Here is a 24,058-nt window from a genome sequence, read left to right as displayed (position 1 = left end):
CTTGAGCTAAGAAAGAGGGAATACTAAGGAAATATTTCTGTGCATGTAATTGTATGAAGAAAAGTTCTCAGTATTCTATGATTACCACTAATAATAAATGAACAACCCAAGGAGTTTGGTTATGCAGAAAATCATAATTACCAGTTGTTACAAAGTTGATATGTTTAATGTGCTGTGGGAGAGATCAGAGCACTAAATTGAGTATGAATTGTTACCGTTCAACGATTAGCTTAGGAGATGGAGGTCAGATTCTGGAAGAAAAAAAGAAAAAAGAAAAACAACAATTTAAGCCATTGTCTTTTTCCCTAACTTAGCAGACTATCTGTAAAGGTGTAAGAGAGCAAGTATACACCCATATGCCTACTCCCAGATTTAGAAAAGGTCATTACTTTGTATTGATTTTCCCTTATCCTATCTCCTTACTCACCACCCCCATAGGTAACCAGTATCCAGAATTTTAATTTGGCATTGCTTTGCTGTCCTGTATGGGTTTGTTATACACATCTAAAGTTCTACCAGCCATGTCTTGTATTTTTATCTCTCTGAACTTCAAATTGACTAATACTATGTGTATTCACCCGTGGCTTTTTGCCCTCAACATTATGTGACTGATGCTGCCAAGTATGAACATTGTATGAAGGAGTGAGCCTTGCTTTGTTTATCTAATATGTTTATGGTAGACCTTAGAGTTCAATGTTTTGCTAATATATCAGTAATATTGAATGAAAAAAATAAAGAGGAGGACATGACTGCTCTTGGTTACGCAGGAGGAGGTTTATTGTAGATATGAGGGAGAATACAGAAGGGCAGAGACAGAGATGTCTGGGAGAGTCCAGAGTGAACATGGCTGGACTGAGGGAAGTCATGTGAGGAGAGAGGAGGAAAGAGAGCAAGAGAGGAGCTACCAACCAAGAGGACCAGCCTGGGCCAAGTGTCTGGCCAAGAGAACAGAGGCGGTGCAAAGAACCCGCATAGCCAAAATAGCTGGGTTACCTAAGGAAGAGCACTAGGGAAAGAGCAGCCCAGACCCTGGGCTGGAGAGTTCAGGGAAGGAGGCAGGGTATGTTAGCCAGGAGAACACCCCCCACCCCTCCACCCCTGTAACAGGTAGGGACCTAGGGATGCTGGCAGAACCTGGCAGCCAGTGTTAGCTTTGACATGCTAATATGCACCTCAAATAGGTTTCTAGATTTACTTGTTTAATGTATATGAGTGTTTTGCTTGTGTGGGGGGGGGCATGGGACACCTGGTACACATCTGGTACCTGTGGAGGTTAGAAGAAGACATAGGAAACCCTGGAACTAGAGTTCCTGATTCTTTTAAAAAATAATTCACTTCATCAAACTTTGCCTTGCTTATAAGGTATAAAAGCAATCTGACTTTCTGTTCCCCATGTCATTCCTACCATATGATGATTTCTGGGGTTCCTACAAACTCCTCCCACACATATACAGGAAGCGAATGGTCCTTGTTTTTAAATCTCAGTTTTGTAACTATTGTTTTTTCTTCTGATGGAAGAAGCTACAAAGGATGGCTGTAAGGTGAGTAAACCTCACCCCAGGTGCAGAGAGGTACCTGCTGGTAGGGCTGTGGGGCAAGTATTCTCAGTTGTTCCCCTCCTGGGTGTTCTCTTTGTAGAGTTTCCTCCTAGTGGAGAGCTATCAAGTGAGCTCAGAGATCATCTGCCATCTGTATGCCTAGTGCCTTGACTCTCAGCAGTGCTGCCTGTTGGTCTTAAAAGCATGCATGTATTTAAGGCCATATTTATTGGAAGCCATCACAGAATGCTATAAAAAATAGTTATGAAGCAAAAAAATTGAACTTTAAATTTGCCACTTATGGTGATCACTGTTTTTTTTTCTGTTTCAAGACTCTATCATCCTTGAAAACACCTGAAAAAATGCCAATATACATGACTTTATTTATTTATTGATCTATAGTAGTATAAAAACACTCATGTTGATAGATTTTGGGGGTAGGTTTTATATTTTATTGGCCATTATATGTGGCTTTAGAAGCCACATTTGCTTCTAAAGATGTTGGCAGGGATGTTGTTATCAGTATCCCACTCAAACACAACTTATAAACAACTGAAAGTCTTTATTCCATCAGTCTGGGACTACCATCAATTATTTGGGGTCCTAGGCCTTGAATGCCCAGAGCACAAGATTTTTGAGGGCAGAAACCATGCCCTGACATTTTGCTCAGCAGCTGCAGGGAGGTCTTAGAGAAGCAAGCAAGCAGTTTGACAGAAACCAAGATAAGCAGTTAGCTTATGGGGGTTTCACACCAACAGGCAGTTTAACATAAGCTAAGATACATTAGCTGGGGCATCTTGACCTATGGTTCCTAGAATAGAGTTGAGTAGTTTTCCATGGAATTCTCATCAAGGAGATCAAATTCTAGCTAAACTTGACATGGTCACAAGAATATAAGATAGAGGAACCGTCTTGCCCTGTCACAGTGCTACCTGTATTTCTGATTTTCTAATACTGCATAATGAATCACCATGGTTCAGCAATTAAGAATTCCCACTCTCCATCATGCAGGTCCTGTGGGCTGGGAATGGCTTTGCTGGGCTCTCAAATCAGGGTCTCCCAAGGCTGAAGTCAAGGTGCTAGCCAGATGGTATTTGCATTAGTGTGCTAACCAGACTATTTGCAGAATGGAGTTCCTTGCCTGGTAAAGTAAATCTCTATTCACTAACTGGCAGTGGTCAAGGATGTCCATGGACTCTAAGGGTGGCTCTCGCAGCTCACCCCCCAAAGCCAACAGCAAGAGCCCACTCCAAATAGCTGAAACAGAAACTAATATAATGCCAAGAGGATTTCACACAAGCTCAGGGTGACTATCCCACTGGCTTTCCCAAGGAAGTAACTGCCATGTATTCATGAACTTCCCCATTCAAAGGCAAAGACATATTACAAGATGTGTACAAAGCTGGGGTGAAGGTGGTATCAGAGAGGGGTTTTAAAGGCAACACAAAACGAATCCGTACAAAATTCCCCTGTCACATAAAGCAACCTGGTAAGGAAAAATATCCACAAGAAATAAATACAAGGCACAAAGAAGTTCTTCTAGAGTAATACACACAAGTGTGTTTAGAGGTGTACACATTGTTTTCTGCTAAGAAGCTCAGATATAACGAGTATAAAACATTATAATCTTCTTCCCCCAGACTGTGTCCCTCTCTGTTTCTCTCTATATTAAGGTCATTCAGTTCTTCTAATGCTCTGCGAGGGATTTCACAGGCATGATGCTGCCTTCCACTCCTGCTGTACAAGTGATTCATAAAGAGGTCCAGCTGGTCCTGTCTATCAAATGTACTCAGAAAATGACCACTTCTCACCACTCAGCTGCCATCAGCTCATAATGGTGGTTCAAGCTACCGTCCTCTCCGGGAGAGTTCATAACCATGGCCTCCTGATCTACTTCTGTCTTCCCTCTGAACTCTGTACTTTATTCTCCTCGTAACAGCCAGCGCTTTTACTTTGTAATTCATATCATAGCTTCTCAAAGGCTCCTTATTCTGTGAGAGAAGGAGCCGAATGCCATTATTTCAGATGTCTGTAATGCCCTGCACGATCTGGGGCACCACGTCTACCCCTACTCCCTACGAATACTATTCTAGCTACACTGGTTGCTTTCTTTCTAGAACATGCCGCTCAGACATCCCCCTTAGGGCCTTTACACCATGGTTTCCTCAGGTGACACTTCTGATATTCCTTGCCCTTCTTACCTTGTCATATTTTCCAGATAATTCTAGCACTTTCTCCTATATAATTTCCTTTTGCACTTTTTATCTTTATTGTGTTAACTTTTCCTGGGGACACATGAGCAGGTATCTGTTTACACCATATAGAGCAGACCAAAGACATGATTCTAACTACCTCTGACTAGGTGAAAGAGTGAGTTTATCCTAAGTTACTTATAGGAGCATGGGGCATCATATAGGCAGCTACCACTGAAGAGAGTCCCTCACTACCCCACTGAAGAGAGTCCCTCACTACCCCACTGAAGAAAAGAGTCCCCTCACTACCCCACTGAAGAAAAGAGTCCCTCACTACCCCACTGAAGAAGAGAGTCCCTCACTACCCCACTGAAGAAAAGAGTCCCCTCACTACCCCACTGGAGGAGAGAGTCCCTCACTACCCCACTGAAGAAGAGAGTCCCTCACTACCCCACTGAAGAAAAGAGTCCCTCACTACCCCACTGAAGAAGAGAGTCCCTCACTAACCCCACTGGAGGAGAGAGTCCCTCACTACCCCACTGGAGGAGAGAGTTCCCTCACTACCCCACTGAAGAAGAGAGTCCCTCACTACCCCACTGAAGAAAAGAGTCCCCTCACTACCCCACTGGAGGAAAGAGTCCCCTCACTACCCCACTGAAGAAAAGAGTCCCCTCACTACCCCACTGGAAGAGAGAGTCCCTCACTACCCCACTGAAGAAGAGAGTCCCTCACTACCCCACTGAAGAAAAGAGTCCCCTCACTACCCCACTGGAGGAGAGAGTCCCCTCACTACCCCACTGGAGGAGAGAGTTCCCCCACTCCAGCGTATATGCCCTTGTGGACAGGAGGACCTTCAAATATCTTGTGGGTCATCTCATGAGTTACCTTATAAGTTATTCATGAGCTCCTCCTATGCCGTTTACGTGAGTCCAATTTCACAAGGGTAATTGTTACTGCTGTGATTCCAAGATGGAGGCAGCATTCCCACAGTGATTTCCTATTGCTTGAATGTAAGCTCTGTGAAGGTGGGAGACATTTTCAGTCTTGTTCATGGATGTACCCATAACTAGAACAGTGTTTGGTGCATTATGGACATTGTTGTTGTTATTGTTCAGGACTCATATATGAATAATAGTATGTTTTTAAGAGACAGTAAGGATAGTATCATTCCAAGCTGTTAACCACTGTCATCTCCAGAGACAATAAGATTAGATCTTTTGGGTTTATTGCTTTAACATTTTCACATGTTCATATTATTTTTATGATCATGCAAAATTATAAAGTTTTTTAAGGTTTAGAATCTTTATGGTTTAAATGACTTAAATTTTACCAAGGTTTTGAGAGCCTTCTGAAAATTATTTTTAAAAAAACATATTCAAGAACTTTAGAGTGTGAGTAGAAGTAAATCAGCTCATTTAGATAGTTTGTTTTTCCTTGCTTCTGCTAGTATGGAGTGTTTTTGGAGTGATACATACCTTTAATCCCAGCATCCAGAAGCTAGGAGGCGGTGATACACACCTTTAGTCCTAGGACTCAGGATTAGGAGATAGACGGATCTCTGTGAGTCCAAGGCCACCGAGATCTACACAAGATTGATCCAGTCCTAATGAGAAACAGCTCACACAAAGACTATTTCCGCACCTGGGATCACACGCCTCTAATCCCAGCACTAGGGAGGTATACAAGACAGGAGCAAGGTTTTCAGTAGTCAGTACCAGGTATTCATTCTCTAGCCACACTGAGGACAGGTTACAGTCTGAGGTTGAGCCCAGCCAGGATCACACGTCATTCTAAGGTGGAGTGAGAACTAGTGACCAGCTGCTTTGCTTTTCTGATCTTCAGCTCAAAGTTGAACCCCAATATCTTTTCAGGGTCTTTTATTGTTTGTGTTACATACAATCCGCTGCAGTATTTTTACTTTACTTTTGTTTGGCATCGTGCTTCTGAATTCATCTCACGATGGGCTACCCTCTAGAACATCGTCTGTGTCCACTTCTTTTCCCAGTAGATCCAAAAGAAGACACTGACACAAAAACACTAACAGAACACAAGCCATTACTTAATCTAAAGTTTTATATTTTACTGCTTATTTTAGTGTTTTATTCCCGTTGAATAGTTTGAGGAAGAGTTTTCAGAGCTATCCAGTCTGGAACTTGTTTTCTGTCTATAGTGAGAATGAGCGATGGACTCAACGTTTAAATGGGAAGTGTTTTTTTTTAAGTAGTGGGAAGAGCAGACAATCACTAGAAACTGAGATGGGCTTCATGCAGGAGCTGGCTTGTTGGCCTCTGCATTTGTTATGAAGCCAGGGGAGGCAGGAAGCCCACCATCACTCCGCCATGACAGACACTGAGTTACCGAGTTAATACTGAGTCTTATGACCCTCTTCTGACCCTAACCCTTCCCCTTCCATCTCATGCAATTTCTCTCTGTGGAGTTCTGAGTTTTAAAAGCCTGTTACAGACAACTCAAAAGTACTTGCCCTCGTAATGTAGCACTTAAGGATAATGGGGCCCCCGACTCCGGAGTCCTCTGCCCGAGAGCCCATTCCAGCTGTCAGACCATCATGGAGGAGCATGAGTGCCAGTCTGGCAGGACAATGCATTCTCCATTCTCTGGATCACCGTCTGCTCTGCTCCGTCAGTTATGCCTCCGGTAAAAAGGAAGCTGCGAAGCTGAACACCTGAGGGAATGAGGCTGTGTGGATCTGACGTATGCACCTGCTTCCTGATCTCCTCTGCCAGCCACATACACTGCAAGCTATTCAGGTCTTTTCTCAAAAGTGTGGCTTGGTAGGAAAGGTTGGAGAGTGGACACAAGAATCCCTGACAAGAAGGAGGAGGCGTGAGGAGTCTAGGATGAATCACTAAGACAGCAAGGCATAAATAAAATGGGTAGGGGTGGGAAGAAAGGCAACTATGAGCTCTACGGTTCAAAGACTCGGACAGGCTACCTAGACCTCACCTCACAGAACAAAGAACAGGATTTTTATAGTCTTTGGTTTTGTTAGGGTTGATTAGTTGGCTGAGTTTTTGTTTTGTTTTGCTTTGCTTTGCTTTGTTAAAAATTTAAGGAATTGCCGGGCAGTGGTGGCGCATGTCTTTAATCCCAGAACTCCGGTGGCAGAGGCAGGCGGATCTCTGTGAGTTCGAGACCAGCCTGGTCTACAGAGTGAGTTCCAGGACAGCCTCCAAAAACAATACAGAGAAACCCTGTCTCAAAAAACAAAACAAACACAAAACAAAAAGAATTTAAGGAATCATTTGTAGGTGTGATCTAGAAGATAATAGAATTAATATTATATTCAGGGCAGGGAAAATATAGACTCCTTTTTTTCAGGGAAGTGAGGTGACTGACTGACTGAGTCCTGCCTCCCTCATGTAGTTTTAGTACTTAGTATTTAGTACTAGAACCAGAAGGTTTCACCAGCACATGAATCTGGGGGTAATGTTGAGTAGGGAAAGGAAACATATTTTAGATTAAGGGGTAACCACACACCATTACCAATTCCTTTTACACTTCCTCTGTCTGCCTTAAGGAGATTGGAAAATATGACAGGTCTGTTTTGAAGGATCCAGGAGCTAAACCATCAACCATATTTAATTGGGTCTGTTAGCTGGAAATGTCCCATCGGGACAGGTATAGGCAAATCTTTAAGTAGATAGATTTTTAATTGGCTAGTACTGGGCACCCTGATAGAGTATATTTATTCGAAGTGTAACCTGCTCGGAGGGCTGCTTTGTGTCACATAGCCTAATTCGAGGGACTCTAATGGTGTGAATTTTATTCTAGGATAATTAGGTAGGAAGTCTGTAGAACAACAAGGCAGGGCTGTTTTCACAGACATCTCCTTCAGTGTTAATAATATCTGTATTGTAAAAAAATGCTCTACGTACATTAAAGCATTCATGTATATATCCTCATAAAACTAATTATAAACAAGAAAAAGCACAAAGAAAAAAAGAGAATCAATTGTGATATCAAAATCTCCATATGGTTAGTTGGGCTCTCTAGAGCAGTGGTTTTCGACCTTCCTAATGCTGCCACCCTTTAATACAGTTCCTCATGTTGTGGTGACCCCCAACCATAACATTATTTCATTACTACTTCATAACTGTAACTTTGCTACTGTTATGAATCATAATGAAATAACTGATATGTAGGATCTGATATACCACCCACAAAGGGGTCAGGGCCCACAGACCCGCACTGCTGGAGAAACAGAAACAAGAAGATATATGTGTGTGTGTGTGTGTACATGTATATAGTCATTAATTTATAATATATATAATTTATTAAGTGAGATTTAAAACAATGACAGGCAAATTACACCTGAGATGCTGAGAACCCCATTCTCCATTCTCAGTTCTGGCTGCCTCAACAGTCAGAGTAGACCCAGAATAGCTGTCTTTTTCTAGGGGGACCCATAGTTACTCAATCCTCAAGACAGGGTAACTTGGTAGTGTCAGTCTGGCACTGGAAGCCTGGAAATTTTCTGGAGAGTCTATGCTCCTATCCCACCATGAAAGTTTGAAGATGCTGATTCTACTGTAAATGATCAACTCAGGGACAAGAGGGAGGCCAAGAGAGGACAAAGCAAGCTAAGCTTCCTTCTGAAACACTGTTCTGTAATCCGGGCTTCTACCTGAAGGTGCCACCCACAATCGGAATGGTTCTTTAGGGGTCTCCCTATTCAGGCAACTCCAGTTTGTGGCAAGTTGGCATTAATTCCAAGTTTCCATTTTGGTATGCAGGAGACAGAGATGATAACGTTGAGGCATTGGGAGTTTGGGGTGGCCTCCTTGGGATCATTCAGTCAATCTTTTTTTGTTTGTTTGTTTCATTTGCTGATATAATCTAGAGCTTTGTTTATCAGTTAATCTGTTAATCGATTATTAGTTAAGAGCTTCTATGACAAAATATACAAGATAATCAACTTAATAGGCGATAAATTTTATTATGGTTTACATGTTCAATCCATGATTTTTTTGCTCGATTTTTTGGGCCTGTTGTGGTAATAGCATGTGGCAGAGAAGGCTGGTTCACTTCATGGGTAGCCATCATAGAAAAAGGAACGGTTGGATTCCCAGTATCTCTTTGAATGCCATGCCTTCCACAGACCTAACCTCCTCCCACTGAATGCCACCTTCAAAGGTTCTGACACCGACACCTGTCAATAAGTAAAGGCTGCATCTTTAGCCTTTGAGGGACATTTCAGATTTAAGCTATAACCCAAATGGTTAGGAACTATTCTTTCTCCTATGCTGTGTTATTCTTCTTTCTCCTGGTGTGGGATTCATTGTTTGAAGTCCTGTGCATCTGTAACGAGCATCGGCTCTTCTCCTCCAGTTCCCACAGAGCCTGAAATGGGCTCTTAGTCCTTACTGTCCCATATGCTCCATCAACTAAACCGGACTAGTACAACTTTCCATAAACAATATTTTCCTACTAACAGCAGTGGGATAAATGTCTTAATGATCTTAAGTCAGAAACTTTACTCTCTTCACACTCTGGTACCCTCCTCCCTTTCTTGGTCGTCCTTCTCTCTTGCCTTGTAGGAATCACTAAAAGTGATAATCACCCCTGCCACACACACACACACACACACACACACACCACCCATTCACTGGTCTTTTAGCTGGAGAGAACTTCTTTTCTCAGCCACTGTGAGAGAAATTTAAAGACATAACCTTCTCTGTTGTCTCATGCCTCCTCCAGTGTTCCAGCAGATTATCGACCCTAGGTCCACACAGCACAGCTTTCTCGGCGTGACCTCCTATGCTTGACTTTTATTTCAGATCCCACCCCTCATCTCTCCACCTTTAATTAACCTACTTGCTGCTATTTGGACAACCTTCTTTCAGTTCTTATCCCATTTGAACACTCTACGCCATTTAACACCATCACTCTGTGTCTATTCTGTTTTGAACGTAACTTTTTTCCTTATGTGCGAGCAATTTATAGTCCTCATTTCAAATTCAGGAACTAGAATCTGTCATTTTTAAACTCCCAGAGGTAAGCAATTCAGAGGGAATCACTGTGATTATAGCTTTTGAAGGACTTGTCGGCATATATACATGCTTGCACATCCACAGATACCTGCACAAGTATCACTTGATATAGGAAATGCTTTCCATGTACAGATATATTCCATAGCATGATTTTATTCAGATGCATAACACTCCACTGTGTGGCTGTGCTGTGATTTCATTAACCAACTTCTGAATATTCATGTCATTTCTGATCTATCATTGTGTTAAATAATGCTGTGGTTCATACTCTTCTTATACTCTCACATGGAAGTTTTTTGCATAGTTTTGACAATTACCATAAGACACATGGCATTATACATGGAATCAGTAAGCCAGAGGTTATTTATACTCTTTATGCTCCAGATACACATTAGTAAATCAGTCTCTAGAAAGACTGTAGCAATGCTTTTATATTGTAGGAACATAGTAAAGTCTTGGGTTAAGATCATAGGTTCAGGAGTCCTGTCCCTGTGAACCATAAATAGTGTGCCCTCTTAGTTTCACATCTTCAAGTCTTCATTATTTATGATCTGGAGGGTTCTGACTTGATGATTTTATCAGTGCAAAGCTCTTATGCTTTTTTTGTCATCTCAGTTCCGGGCTTCCTATTGTTGCCCTCAGATTTCCCGGGTTCCTCGCTGCCAGCTTTACTCAAGGCAAACGCATCCATATTCTCACCCAGAATAAAGAAATATTTGTTAAAGGAAGGATAATGCTTTAAAAGTGATGGGTAAACAGATTCCTTTTTCTGGCAAGCAGCCTAAGTAAGGTTTGTTTTTCTCACTCCTAGACTCCAGAGCTCTCCAGTGTCACTGAATGTTCCTTTCCTATTGCCCTCTGTGATGCAAGGCATCCCTCAGCTACCTAGGATTTATAGGAGAGATTAGATAAGGGTTTCAGCTGTCCCGGAACAGGGGAAGATGAGTATACCTACTGTTATGTACTGGCTCAGACTACCATCGTCTGTCCAGTGCTGTGGACTCTTCCTTGACCAAACAAAGTGGGCTCAGCCATTGTAGAGTAGCTAAGGTTACCAGCCCATAGGTTATATCCAGGAAGCCTCCCTCAGCCTGGCTGCCTCTTCTTCCTGTGTGTTGGCATTGTCTTAATTCTGATGCTATCCTTAGGGAGAGGAAGAAAGCCATTCTGTTCCTTCAAAAGATAACTTTGATGGATGTGTTTGTTATTGCCTGGCCTCCCTCGAACCAGGCTCTTCATTCAAGGCTGTTAATCTTTCTAAGCCTTGTCTGATAAGCACAGATGATAACAGTACCTACCTCATTGGGTTATTTTAAAAGTATATAAAATAATTCACTGGGAAAGTGCTGAAGGGAGTACTGACACACAGTGAACAGCCAATAAATGTTATCTTCATCACCATCACTAAAGATTTGTTTTTAAAGGATCTAAAGCTATTCTTGATTTCTCTGTAGTCTTTTTGGAGCTTTTTCAAATACTGTGCTCTGAACATTGTCTACTTGACACATATCTCATCTTTATTTCTGTCTTTAGTAGGCTGAGTTCTTCAAGGATAGTGACTGACTTCTGTTTTATATCCCTAATAGTCTGCAACGTACATAGGAGGCTTTAATAAATATCTATGGGGAGGGTACACTGGATGAATGATTTATGCTTATATTTCGTTTAAGTCTGTTTATTTTTGCATCTGTAATTCTTTTTTAATTTTAAATAGTTTAAACAAATTTTAATATTTTAATATAATTGTACAATTTCCCCTTACCTTTGTCCCCTCCAAAACTTCCCATATATAGCCACTGTAGTACCTAAGGGTTTTGGCAACAGATGTATAAACTAACAACACAGTTACGAGGAAGTTTTTACTGTAGATACGAGGGAGAGTACAGCCAGAGGCATCTGGAAGACTCAGAGCAGGAATAGAAAGTAGTGGACTGAACAAGGCCAGCAGACTGGACTGGGCCAGGAGAGGAGAGAGAGAACAGGAGAGTGAGACAGGAAGACAAAGAGAGAAGAGGACCAAGAGAGGGGAACGAAAAGAAAGCAGCATATAAGGCAGTCGTCAATCTCATTATCAGGGATGGGCATTTAAGGTAGTCTCTCCACTATTGCTTCTTTTGCCAGTTGGTGTCATCCCTGTAGATCTCTGGAAATCTCACTAGTGCCAGATCTCCCCTCAAACCACAATGAGGGATGCTCTCTCAGCCTGGACTCTGGGGAAGGGCCTAGGCTCTGCCCTGGATGAAATAACAGACTCTGGATATCCCCACAGAGGGCCTCGCCCTCCCTGGGGAGTGAAGTAGGCATTGGGTGGGGGGCTGAGAGGGGTGAGGGAGGAGGGGAAGGAGAGGGAGCTGGGATTGACAGGTAAAGCAAAGCTTGTTGCTAATTTAAATTAAAAGAAAAGAAAGCATCACAGCAGAAATAGCAGGGTTATAAAGACAATGAAAAGCTGGGAGTAGGGAAATCCATGAGCTGGAGAAATTAGGGGGTGGGGTGAGAAGAGCCAGGATGCTAGGGCTGACTCTGAAATGTGTGACAACTGCCTGTAACTCCAGCTCCAGGATGTGACAGCCACACCTACGTACATATCCCCACACCGCACACCGAGACACACAAATAAAATAGTAAAAAAACCAGTCTTAAAATGCATAGTATTAAAAGTTAAAGTGCATAGGACACGTTTCCTTGTAGCTTCAAGCATTCTTTCCAATGAGTGTCCCAATCAAAGACAAACACTGACTACTGAGTTAATTAAAATGTCTCGGTTACCCAGAATTCACTGCAGAATGCTTGTATGGTACCACATTGTGGCCTGTTTCTCTGTGGTTACAGAGACTGGGGTAGTCAGGCCCATTTGCTAGCTTGTCTGATTTATTGAACAAATGCATCCTGTTTGAATTCGACTTTCTTGTGCTGCTCATTGTGACATAATAAAAAGAAGGGTGGGTGTTTTTATTAAAGGATCAGATGGAATGGATGCCACGGCACTCTGTTATAGGAGACTAAGGTGAGAAGATGGTGAGTTCAAGGCTAGACTGGATAGCAGTGTCAGATCCTGTCTCAAAAAAAATGTTAGAGTACAGTAGACAGAATTAACTTTTCTCCAAGTGGTTAATATTTAATGATAACTGACTGCTTTTTTTCTATCCTAGGCTGACCAGATATCTGGTTTTCACATAAGATCTGTTCTCTGTGTCCCTATATGGAACAGTAACCACCAAATAATTGGTAAGATGTTACCCACATGATTCTTTAAAACAGTGTTCCCCATTGTGTGTGTGCATGCGCACATACGCATGCATGTATGAGAATGCACATGCACACTGCCTGAGTGTGTTGCTTTGACCTCTGGCTGGCCTGGGCCTTATAATAATCCTCCTTCCTCCACCTCCCAAATACCTGTACTTGCAGGCATATATCACCAGGCCCCAGTGACTTCCAAATTTTTATGTCCAAATTTACTAATTTATGTCTCCATACCCTTCTACAATTCCAAAATGTACAGACTACTAAAGAATTGGAATTAACTAAAACAGGAAGAGATATCTATTAAGCTCAAAGAGCCAGTACATTCTGAAGATGGAAGGGATCTCAGACACCTACCAATTGAGCATTGTTATTTCATATCACAATGGAGGTAGGGAGGGAAAGATGGAGGAAAGGAGAGAGAGAGAGAGACAGAGACAGAGACAGAGACAGAGACAGAGACAGAGACAGAGACAGACAGAGGGGGGGCACAGTTACAACATTACAGTTAGTAAAAGGATCAAGATTAAACTTGAGGAGTCCTGCCCAGTGGTGGTGGCGCACACCTTTAATCCCAGCACTCAGGAGGCAGAGGCAGATGGATCTCTGTGAGTTTGAGACCAGCCTGGTCTACAAGAGCTAGGACAGCCTCCAAAGCCACAGAGGAACCCCGTCTCGAAAAACAACAACAACAACAAAAACCCTTGAGGAGTCTTAGCTTTCCCATGATGTCTATGTCCATGCCTGAGCTTTCACATAGTGTGGGTGCAAAGGGGCTGGACACATCCAAACATGTATCTTTGCTGGCATGTCTCTGGATAGATACTTTCCCTACAATAAGAAAACTATAGGCAAAAGCATCTTCTTCTGGAGTCCCAGATGAAGAAAGAGTTTATGGCTAAGCTTAATCAACCATAAAGAAGAGAGGCTTACTTTAAACTATGAAAATGTGATTTTTTTCTCCTAAGAGACATAAGGTGATGGATGTATTTTATGCATATTTTGCTTCTCTCTACCACACCCTAAGATTACCATCTAAGCTCAAAGCTATTCCTACCTAGACAATGACTTAGTTCCCTGTGAGTGTTGTCAAGACTTGATTTATTTTTTCTTAGCAGAGCCTTATTCATCCCGGGCTAGGACACACTCTGTATGTGACTAAGAACAACCTGGAACTTTTGGTCCCTTGGCTCTGCATTCCGAGTGATGACATTACAGGTGTACATCACCACTCCCAATTTATGTGGCATTTCTTGCTAACTAGGCAAACACTGTACAACTAACTGAGTTACACCTGCAGTCCAAGTCCTACACTTTTAAACGATGTCTTCCCCGCTGGACTACTTAACTTACACACATACTTTAGTATGTTATTAAGCATAAAGACTATTCTAGGCTCTTATCTGAGGCTGAGTATAAAGGAGAATTAACTTATATCATATATAAGTTTTAAGTATATCTATATTAGAAGGAGAGAAAATATCCATAGGAAACAATTGTTTGTTGATTGAATGGCAATTTCACACGTAGTCCTACATCTCAATCCTAAGGATAAACATCTACTATTACTTCAAAGTTGGGACTGTAGTTTTCCCTCTATATGCTAAAGACTTTTCATTTAGTTATATGTTGTTGAGAATTTGATGAGTTAGCTTACCAGCAGAAATTGGGCACTTTTAAAAATACAGGATTGCTTTAGAACCATAACTATTTGTTTTATTTTTTGGTTTTCCAAGACAGGGTTTCTCTGTGTAACAGCCCTGGCCTTCCTGGAATTCTCTTTGTAGACCAGGCTGGTCTCGAACTCACAGAGATCCACCTGCTTCTGTCTACCAAGTGCTGGGATTAAAGACACGTGCCACCATCACCCAGGGAATCATAGCTATTTTTATTTGCTTATTTCTACTAAATAGGGACACAGGCTTTCAGGGTTGACTTCTTCAGTTAGACTGTTGTGTTTTGGAAGTCAAATACCAACACATCTGGTATAATCCTGGGAATGTATTTGAAAAGAGGAAGCCCTCATGAACTGAGACTGTTAGAGGTGTGTGAGCCATTGATAGCAGATGGCGGAACTAATTTTGCTTTGATCTGTGTGTGTCCCATAATAACATGTTGTATGTCTTGAGCTTGCCCAGTGAAAATTTAAAACTTATTTCACATCTTTATAATCCTTTGAGGTAGTTTGTATTTTAATTCTTTTTGTATAGATGAGGAAATACATCTTTAAAAAATGCATTTACCCATAGTCATACAGTTCATATTGGAACTGAAACTTGAACTAAGGTTCTGTCTAAATCCAGAGTCCAGATTCTTAATCACTATGCCACACTGCCCCTCTTAAACACAAAAGTGTGTGTGTGTGTGGTTTTATATTATGGAGAGATAACAGATTCAGTAATATATGTAAAACTGTGTGTATATATACGAGTATATTGCCAGCTGTATCCCACCTCCAGTTGGTACAGTTTAAAATGAGTGTGTTAAACTACTTATAGAATTGGGTATCGCATACTCCATCACAGTGACACAGTAGCCAGTGCTGACATGACCACTGTCCCTACCTCTCCTCAACAGGGGTCGCTCAAGTCCTGAACAGACTGGATGGGAAACCTTTTGATGACGCAGACCAGCGGCTTTTTGAGGTGAGCAAATAAATTTGTAATCCAAGGGCCAGAACTGAGTCACCAACTGTTTCCTTGCCCACATATGTTAGGATAAACATTAATCATTTTAATATGGTTAAACGGTGTACCAGAAGTAACGCATAGGCAAGATTTGATTGTATTTTCACTCATTGGATTGGTTTGTAACCTTTGATCATTCTATCTTAGTCTTATTTCAGAATTGAATTGCCTCCATTTTTGTCTGATGTTACCATCCTTGTCTTGTTTGCACATGTCCAGTCAGGAAACCCTTAGCCAGCCCTTCCAGGTATACGTCCCCTGTGTTCTCTTTAGTTCACAAGGCTCTGTTCCCTTGAGTCTCCAGCAGAAGAGATTAGCTTTGATGTGCTTTCTCAAGGACTATGCCAGAGTCACCCACCAAAAAAGCGTATCGTTATTCTTTCTCGTTGTGACTTTTCTTTTTTAAGCTGGTTTCGAGTCAGTCTCATTGCCCTTAGTTTCTCTTCCTTACTTCCTGACCAACATATTTTATAGCCTTGCTATTGAAAGGGGCTGCTTCTGGTTAAATAAAATAGAATAATTAAAATCAGTCTACTGCCCAAATAAATTAAGACCACATTTAAACACATTGTATGCTTTCAAATGTGTGAAGCTATTTCTTCACAATGTCATTAAAGTAATGACTTTTTTCCTCATGTGCAATGTGAGCTCTAAAGTTCTTACATGACAATAGTAATTAAGAATTTTAATGCACATTTCCCCGAGGCCTACCTCTGAGCACAATAAAATTATATTTTCAGAACTGTCTCTGATGACCTCCTGCTTTCATATTAGATTTTGGTTGTGAGTTATTATGGTTTCTAATTAACGGCTTTCTGTGTCCTAGGCTTTTGTCATCTTTTGCGGCCTTGGTATCAACAACACAATTATGTATGATCAAGTGAAGAAGTCCTGGGCCAAGCAGTCCGTGGCTCTTGATGTAAGTATAGTATTATGTCAGCATGCTAGGTTGGGAAGCCTTGACTTTATGAAGTGAAAATTTGTCCTATTCATGGGCCTTAATGTTTAAATCTTAGAGACTCTTCTCCCTGGGTCTTAATTATTTTGTGGTCTTGGGTTCTACTGGGTAACAAATGGAGACCCTCTCTTGAAAACTACACAATGCTGCCTGCAATATCAGGGAGTTTTTGGATTTCTGGGAGCCCATCCATACACATCCTATCCTTAGATATAGATTCTTATATTTAATTTCTTAAATAGAGATAAGTCAAAATAATCTGTCACTGCTATAATCCCAACACTTTGGAGGCAGATGCAAGAGGATGAGTTGAAGGCAGTCTAGCTACACAGCCAGACCCTGTCTCCAGCAAACAAGAAAAAGCTATTGTCCAAACTTAAAATGGATTATGAACTTGAATATCTATGTTTGTGATTGAGTGTGTGTGTGTGTGTGTGTGTGTGTTTCTGCAGAGCCACAACCTTCCTTATCACACAGGGTAAACCTGACTCTAAAGATCCGTAGCCCAGATCTGCTCCTTCCACGCATGCATGTGTACACACTTCCTAACAAGAATTACATCCTGATCCTTGCATGTCTGCCCAGACCCACCAAGTTCCAAAGAACAAGTCTCTCCTATGAATCTCAGAGGCTTATCTTGACACAAGTCCTATTTTTTTCTCCATAGATAGTACCAACGATGTTGCTTTTATCTAAGAAAAACTTTGATAATGGGGGAGATAAAATATCAGTGCCAAAATATCAGTGATATAACAGTATGACAGATTTCATGTGCATTCTTCAAAATGTTCTCAATACCAACCTAGGTGCTAAGAGAAAGAGAAAACTCAGAGGACACTGTGATTGCATATTAAAAAGACATGAAATTATTGTCATCTAACTCATTTGCGTACTTTCCCTCTTCCCACTTAGACCATGAGTTCTGGAATCACAGAATTTCATGATTTATTTTTAGTTCCTGGCAGGATCCTTAGCACAAAGGAAAGATCTATGGACTAGATCTTAGGTGGGGAATAGGGAAAGGAAAGAGGGAAGACAGAAAACATTGAGGTAAGAAGTTTGGATAGTTCTCCAGAGGAAGAATTGCTTTGTTTATATGAAACATGGTGATAGTGAGGACTAAAGACAGTGCCTTTAAACAATAGATGAACTGAAAACATAATAGCCAATGTATAAGAATCAGTACTAAACTAGACATGGTGGCACATGTCTTTAATCCCAGCACTCAGGAGGCAAAGGAAAGAGGATTTCTGTGAAATTGAGGTCAGTCTAGTTTATACAGTGAATTTCAAGCCATCCCTGGCTACATAGTGTAGACCATGTCCCAGAAAGAAAGAAAGGAAGGATGGATGGATGGAAGGAAGGGAGAAAGGAAGAAAGAGAAGGAAAGGGAGGGAGGAAGGGAAGGAGGAAGAAAAGGAAAGAAAAGGGAGGGAGGGAGGGAAGGAGGAAATCACTGTTAATGAGCTAAGGAGAGAGTTCCAGTAGACAACACACTAGCCTTGTAAGTGTGAGGACCAGTGTGTGGACTCCAGAACCCACATGAAAGCTGAACAGCTGCATGGGTTTGGCAGCTGCTTGAATTCTACCTCTCAAGAAGCATAGATGGGTCTCCTTTGGGCAACACTGCTGACTAGCCCTGTTGGAACTGGTGAGCACCAGATTCAGTAACAGTGTGTCTCCACGTGCATATAAGTACACACACACACATTCTACACCACACACATACAGCATGCATGCACAGCACACACACGCACTAACACACAAAATCACTACCAGAGCAGGAAGGTTCTTGTGCCAAACTGCTTTCATATTGTGACTCAGCTATGAGCATTAAGTGTGAGAATACCTGTGAAGGTTTTCATGAGCAGTCAGTAACATTGTCCAACAACAGTAATCACTGTGCTCGTATGTGCAGCAGCATGTTTAGTGCTGAGATGCAATTGGGAGAAGGAGCAAAGGACCTGAGTATGAAACAGCAAATGTTGAAGATGTTTCCTTAAGTCTCATCAAACTCTATCTCCAGTCACCTCACCCATTGTTTTTTACCGCTTGCAGCTGTCTAAACACAAACAACCCAACCAAGCAAAGAACACTGCACGTCTAGACTGGGATGACTGGGTTGAAGCATGAAGGGCCACTTGTCCCCAGATGAGACTCTCATAGCCATCTTCTCCTAACACGCCAGCCCCTAGCCACAGTCTCCGAAGGTGGAGGCTTATCTCTGTTCCTGGCGAACATCTTCATGCTGGTTCCACTAACTTACCTTCTGTCCTTACAAATTATGACTGATGCTACCAACATTCCTGCCTCAACTCAGATTATGACAATCTCGCCCTTTCAAGAAGTTGACTTCTGCCGGGCGTTGGTGGCGCACGCCTTTAATCCCAGCACTCGGGAGGCAGAGGCAAGCGGATCTCTGTGAGTTCGAGGCCAGCCTGGTCTATAGTGCGAGTTCCAGGACAGCCTCCAAAGCCACAGAGAAACCCTGTCTCGAAAAACCAAAAAAAAAAAGAAAAAAGAAAAAAGAAGTTGACTTCTGCTGTTGATTTGTTGTTGTTGTGTGGGCTTGCTGTCATGCCAGTCAGTGGTAGCATTCTCTGTTAAATCCTGCTGTTGCCACTTGGTGTCCCTCAGACCTTTAGCCAACCTTCACGTCACTGGAAGGCAAATCTTGGTGATTGTGACTGGTTGACCCCATCCTATGCCCTGGCTAAGAATCTATTAAAAGAGTTTTTGTCTTCAGCACTTACAAAGACAAAATGTGATTTGATGAGAGCTACTCACAAACTCAGTTGTAACATTTTCACGTACTATGGTGTGTTAACTTCTGAGTGAGTGTATGTTCCAGAGGGAACAGAACCAAATATAGAGTTATTCTTAGTTTCAGGCCCTCCTGCCTTAGGCCCTGGGCTGGTCCTTTCTCATTTTCCATTACAGCCAAGGAAAGATTTCCCACTCAGTCTATCCAGAACCATCCTCCTTTTTTGCTTTGTCTTTTGTTTTGTTTTCTGAGACAGGGTTTATCTGTGTAACCCTGAATGTCGTGGGAACTCACTCTGTGGACCAGGCTGGCTCTGCCTCCTGAGTGCTGGGATTAAAGAAGCACTACCACACCTAGATTTCTTTTCATGATTTATTTATATTTTATGTGTGTTGGTGTTTTGCCTGCATGTCTGTCTGTATGAGAGTGTCAGGCCACCTGCAGCTGGAGTCACAGACAGTTGTGAGCGGCCACATGGGTGCTGGGAATTGAACCCAGGTCCTCTGGAAGACCCACCAGTGCTCTTAGCCATTGAGTCATCTCTCCAGCCCTTGAATTATCCCAGTTTTTACAGATTCCTTTTGGTCTTCATTCTACTTGAATTTTTCCAAGAAGGCAGTTTATTTAGTTCTTTTATTCCATTGTCTCTTAGTTTTCATGAGCAACAACAGTGACAGAAAGGAAGCCAACCAGAGTGGTAACCACGCTAGACACCTTTCTCTCCAGGACGGGAGCACATGTGGTTTTGGACCTAGGGGGCTCATCCGGGTGTGTTTCTCCTGGAGTTCAGGAGACAGCACGGCTCTGTTCTGTCTTTCAAGCATCTATTCCCCCAAGGGAAAAAGTAAAATAAAATGCTGAATCTCTGAAGTAAGTGTTTCCTGGTCAATCCTTACAAGTGGTGTGGGTGCCACCTCCAAAACACCCTGAAGGACTGGCCTTCCCTCTCCCTCCCTCCCTCCCTCCTTCCCTCCCTCCCTCCTTCCCTCCCTCCTTCCTTCCCTTCCTCCTTCCCTCCCTCCCTCTCTCTTTTCTTCTTTCTTAACAGAATGCATGGCTTTAACTTGTTTCCCCTCATCAGAAAGCAGCTGATTTATGTGCATTTATTTAATGTCAGCTACTTTTCTTATTGATTTAAAACATATCACATTATACAAATATATATGTATACACATTTAAATACATTTCTCTTTTGATTTTTCACACCATTAAATATATCTCTTTATATATTATTTTGTTCCACTGATCTGGAAGCATCCTCCCAGACTTCATTGCTTTAAGGATACTTTGAATATCTGCCTCCCTTTGCACTAGTGTCTCCAGAAGAAGGAGGCCGTTGACCTCAGCCAACCAGAAGCATGCTAGGTGGAAGACAGCCAGCGCTCATGTTTGCACATGTCTGGTTCTAATTTGGATTGAGTCCTGATTCCATAGCTGTTGGCCTTGGACATTCCATATGAGTCCTTAGTTACTTCATATGGCAAACGAGCATAAGAAAGTATTTTATCAGTTAAGTAAAACTACACAGGGACAGTGTTTAGAGGCAGTATTCAGTTATAACTGGCATACTTGGTGCTCCCAGTCCATTGTCTTCACATCAGTGGATTCACCATGGGTGAGAAAGATCTTTAAAAATTAGATCTGCGGTAAACACATACAAACTCCTCCCCCTTGTCATTCTTTCCTAAATAACAGAACCACAGCTGTCTAGTGCCACCTAGGGTAAGCAATGTGGAGTGAGCCTATGTGAGGGTGCATAGCTTATACTCAAGAACTGAGCCGTCTTAGAGAAGATACTGGAGTATCTGAGGATTTGGCCTGAGGGAAGCTGTTGTGGATCCGTACTCTCTTAGAGTCATGGAAGGGAACTGGCCTTGGCAAAAGTTAGCTGTCTGTACTGACCATTCTTGATCTCCATTGAATTCTGTCTGCTCACCCTCAGATGATTTTAAGGCTGTGCTGGCTGGAAGCCATACTCTTTACCTGTTTGATTAGGCAGATCGCTTCCTGCTTCACGTTTGAGTTCTAGGCTCTGCAAGTTACTGCACTGTGCATCTGGTGCCATTGCAGGTGAGGTTGTCCCCGAGCACTTCTGCTTCCTCCAGGCATGCCCAGTGCCTGCCTCCTGTGTCGCCATGCAGAAAGGTACAACCTGGAAATAACAACCTCATATCCGAGGGCAAAACAACCAGAGGAAGGCTTGGCATAGAAGGGAGTCTCTTCCCATTGCCACATACTGATAACTTCAGCTCATTTTAGTCACCATCCAATGAAGGTGAAAAATATAAACATAGTACCTCCTACTTTTCTGGCCTTTAAAAATGGAATAACTAAAATATAGTACCTAGATTTCGTTTAACAATTGAATTATCAATCCAATTATTTTTGTGACTGCTTTTCTTGAATTTCTCATAATTCAGTTATAAAATTCTATTGTTAAAGTCCTTTTGCCTAAATATGTAATATTAATACTGCACAGCTCTTAGATGCTCTTAAAGCAGAACAAAGAAAGAAATTTGCAGTCATTTTAACAAATTTACTTTAATGATTGATTTCCATTCTGTGCAAGCAACCAGAAGCTCCAGAAAAGCTGTTTCTTTGGGTTCCTGTTTTCCCAGAGTGGGGTCCTGAGAATAAAAGGGAGACTTTACCTAAAGGTCAGAATGCAGAGAAAGGACAATAGGAACGTAGATGTGGCATGCCATGTCCTCATTTGGAACATCAAGAATTGTTCTTTGGGGTGTCCTTCATGGTTATTGCAAATGAAGCCTAATACTGATGAGAGTATTTCCAGGAAGTGTATGTCTGGTTGTTAAGGGATGCCTCTTACAGTTTTATGGTCAGAGCAGAGAGGAGTGGGGGTCAAACAGAGTGAGAAAGAGGCGTATGCAATCAGCAGCCAGGCGCCATTTCTTTTACCTCCCCAGAGCCTCTCCCATCTATTTCCTCTTTTCCAATTTTCACAGCAGCTATCCTACTTAAGGGCTTCATTACCCCTTGGCTGGGCAATTGCAATCCCCTTCTCCTTGTTCCTCCTAAAACAGAGTTTAGATTGCATCACTCGCCCACTCATAGACCTTAAATTACTCCCCTATTACCTATCAAAATACAAATGTCCTGGCCCCTGGAGCCCTTGAAAATCTCATACCAAACTACTTTCTTACCCTCAGCTCTCATTTCTCTTCCCGGAGAATTTTATGCTACTTACACACTCAAGTACTTCATAGTCTACAAATCAGCTGCCTGCTCGTCTGCCATCTGATCCTTAATGTCCCCTCCACTTTCATTATTCTCTGTTCCAATTATGCCTCCCCACTCAGAAGTGTCCGTTATTTAGAGCTCGATTTAAATGTGCTTTTGTCCAGGGTTATGTGTGTAAATGCTCTTTTGTCCAGTAGTATGCCTGTGTATTTTCCTCTTTCTGAACATGTGTACCCTGAAGTATGTGGTCATGCTTTATCCCCCCACAGCATGATGTTTTCTGTATAACTGGTACTCAGTAAAAGTGTACTGAATGAGTGAGCACATCTGTGCTGCTTTCAACTGTGCTCTTCCAGAGCAAGAGTCCAAAGGGGGAAAACTTGGACTCTCTAAGGTTGATGGCAAAGGTAAAGGGAGTCATTCTTGGTGGAAATCTTGGCACCCACAGACTGGCTGGGCACTCCCTCTGTAATTTCCACACCATGAGCAGAGCTGGTTTTGTGGGGAAGGACATGGGGACCAGTAATGAAGACCTCTTTCCAGACATGGTGTCCCATGTGATTCCTCCTTCTAAAGAGTTAGGAGCCAACCCGGCTTCCTGAAGCTGGGGGAAAGAGATGAGTCTCGGTGATGAGTCTTCTGAACTCCAAGGAAAGTTTCCTGTGGCTGGGTGATTAAACATGTGAGATGGGATCCCATGCTACTTTCCTCTTTCTCTCACGCTTCCCCTTTGCACCGAGCTGGGCTTCACTGCCCCTGGATGAAGCTCTTCACTGGCATTCTGATACCCTGGGCCTTGGGCAGCTGTAAATCACCCTCTTTCCTGCAGTTAGAAGCCTGTGGCCAGGAGAGTTTACAATTTGCATTTACTTTTCTTCCTTCCACCCCCAAACAGATTCAGGGCAGGGGAGAAATTGGACAGAAATGCAGAGCCTTTGTGAGTGGTGTTGTCCTCATCCGGCTACTGGGCGTCTGAGCCAAGCACCTGCCTTCTCTGTTCATCACGAGTTGTTTGCACAAACTCTAGGCAGCTCTGAGGCCAGCACTCTCCTGCTGACAGCTCCTGTCACTGTAGGTCTGCCCCTCGTGGCAGGTCCTGACCTCCAGGGACCCACACATCTCTCCTTCTCTGAGGCTCAGTTCATTCCTCTAAGTGGCTGTCTGGGACATGGTCCTTTTTCATTCTTTTATAATTGGGTCAAAAATAAGCATAACATGGAATTTATTGTTCTAGCCATTTTTAAGTGTGCAGTCCAATGGCACACAAAGTGCCTCACCACCATCTGTCTCCCACCCCAAGGCTACATCCACGGCACCCTAACACCCTGTAGCCATGGCAACCACCATTTCCCTTTGCCTGTGACTCTGACTTGTACATGGAAGCACGCGTGTCCCCTTTTGGCTAGCTTCACCTGACTCATGGAGGATGCTGTTCTAGCTGCTGAGGAATCAGCAGTGGAG

General features: G+C 42.5%; 1 protein-coding gene across 1 annotated transcript in view; it reads left to right on the top strand.

Moving 5' to 3' along the window:
* Pde11a (phosphodiesterase 11A) overlaps positions 1 to 24,058 on the top strand; it is a 365,214-nt gene that overhangs the window by 184,049 nt on the left and 157,107 nt on the right. The window contains exons 7-9 of the mRNA XM_040745629.1: positions 12,894 to 12,969; positions 15,565 to 15,632; positions 16,501 to 16,593. Of these exons, the coding sequence (XP_040601563.1) occupies positions 12,894 to 12,969; positions 15,565 to 15,632; positions 16,501 to 16,593 (237 nt within the window). The remainder of the gene's footprint in view (positions 1 to 12,893; positions 12,970 to 15,564; positions 15,633 to 16,500; positions 16,594 to 24,058) is intronic.

The sequence above is a fragment of the Mesocricetus auratus genome, unplaced genomic scaffold (assembly GCF_017639785.1).
Source record: "Mesocricetus auratus isolate SY011 unplaced genomic scaffold, BCM_Maur_2.0 Super-Scaffold_100004, whole genome shotgun sequence".
In the NCBI taxonomy this organism is placed as follows: Eukaryota; Metazoa; Chordata; class Mammalia; order Rodentia; family Cricetidae; genus Mesocricetus; species Mesocricetus auratus.
The sequence above is the reverse complement of the archived record's forward strand: the minus strand, read 5'-3'. Positions and strand labels throughout refer to the sequence as shown.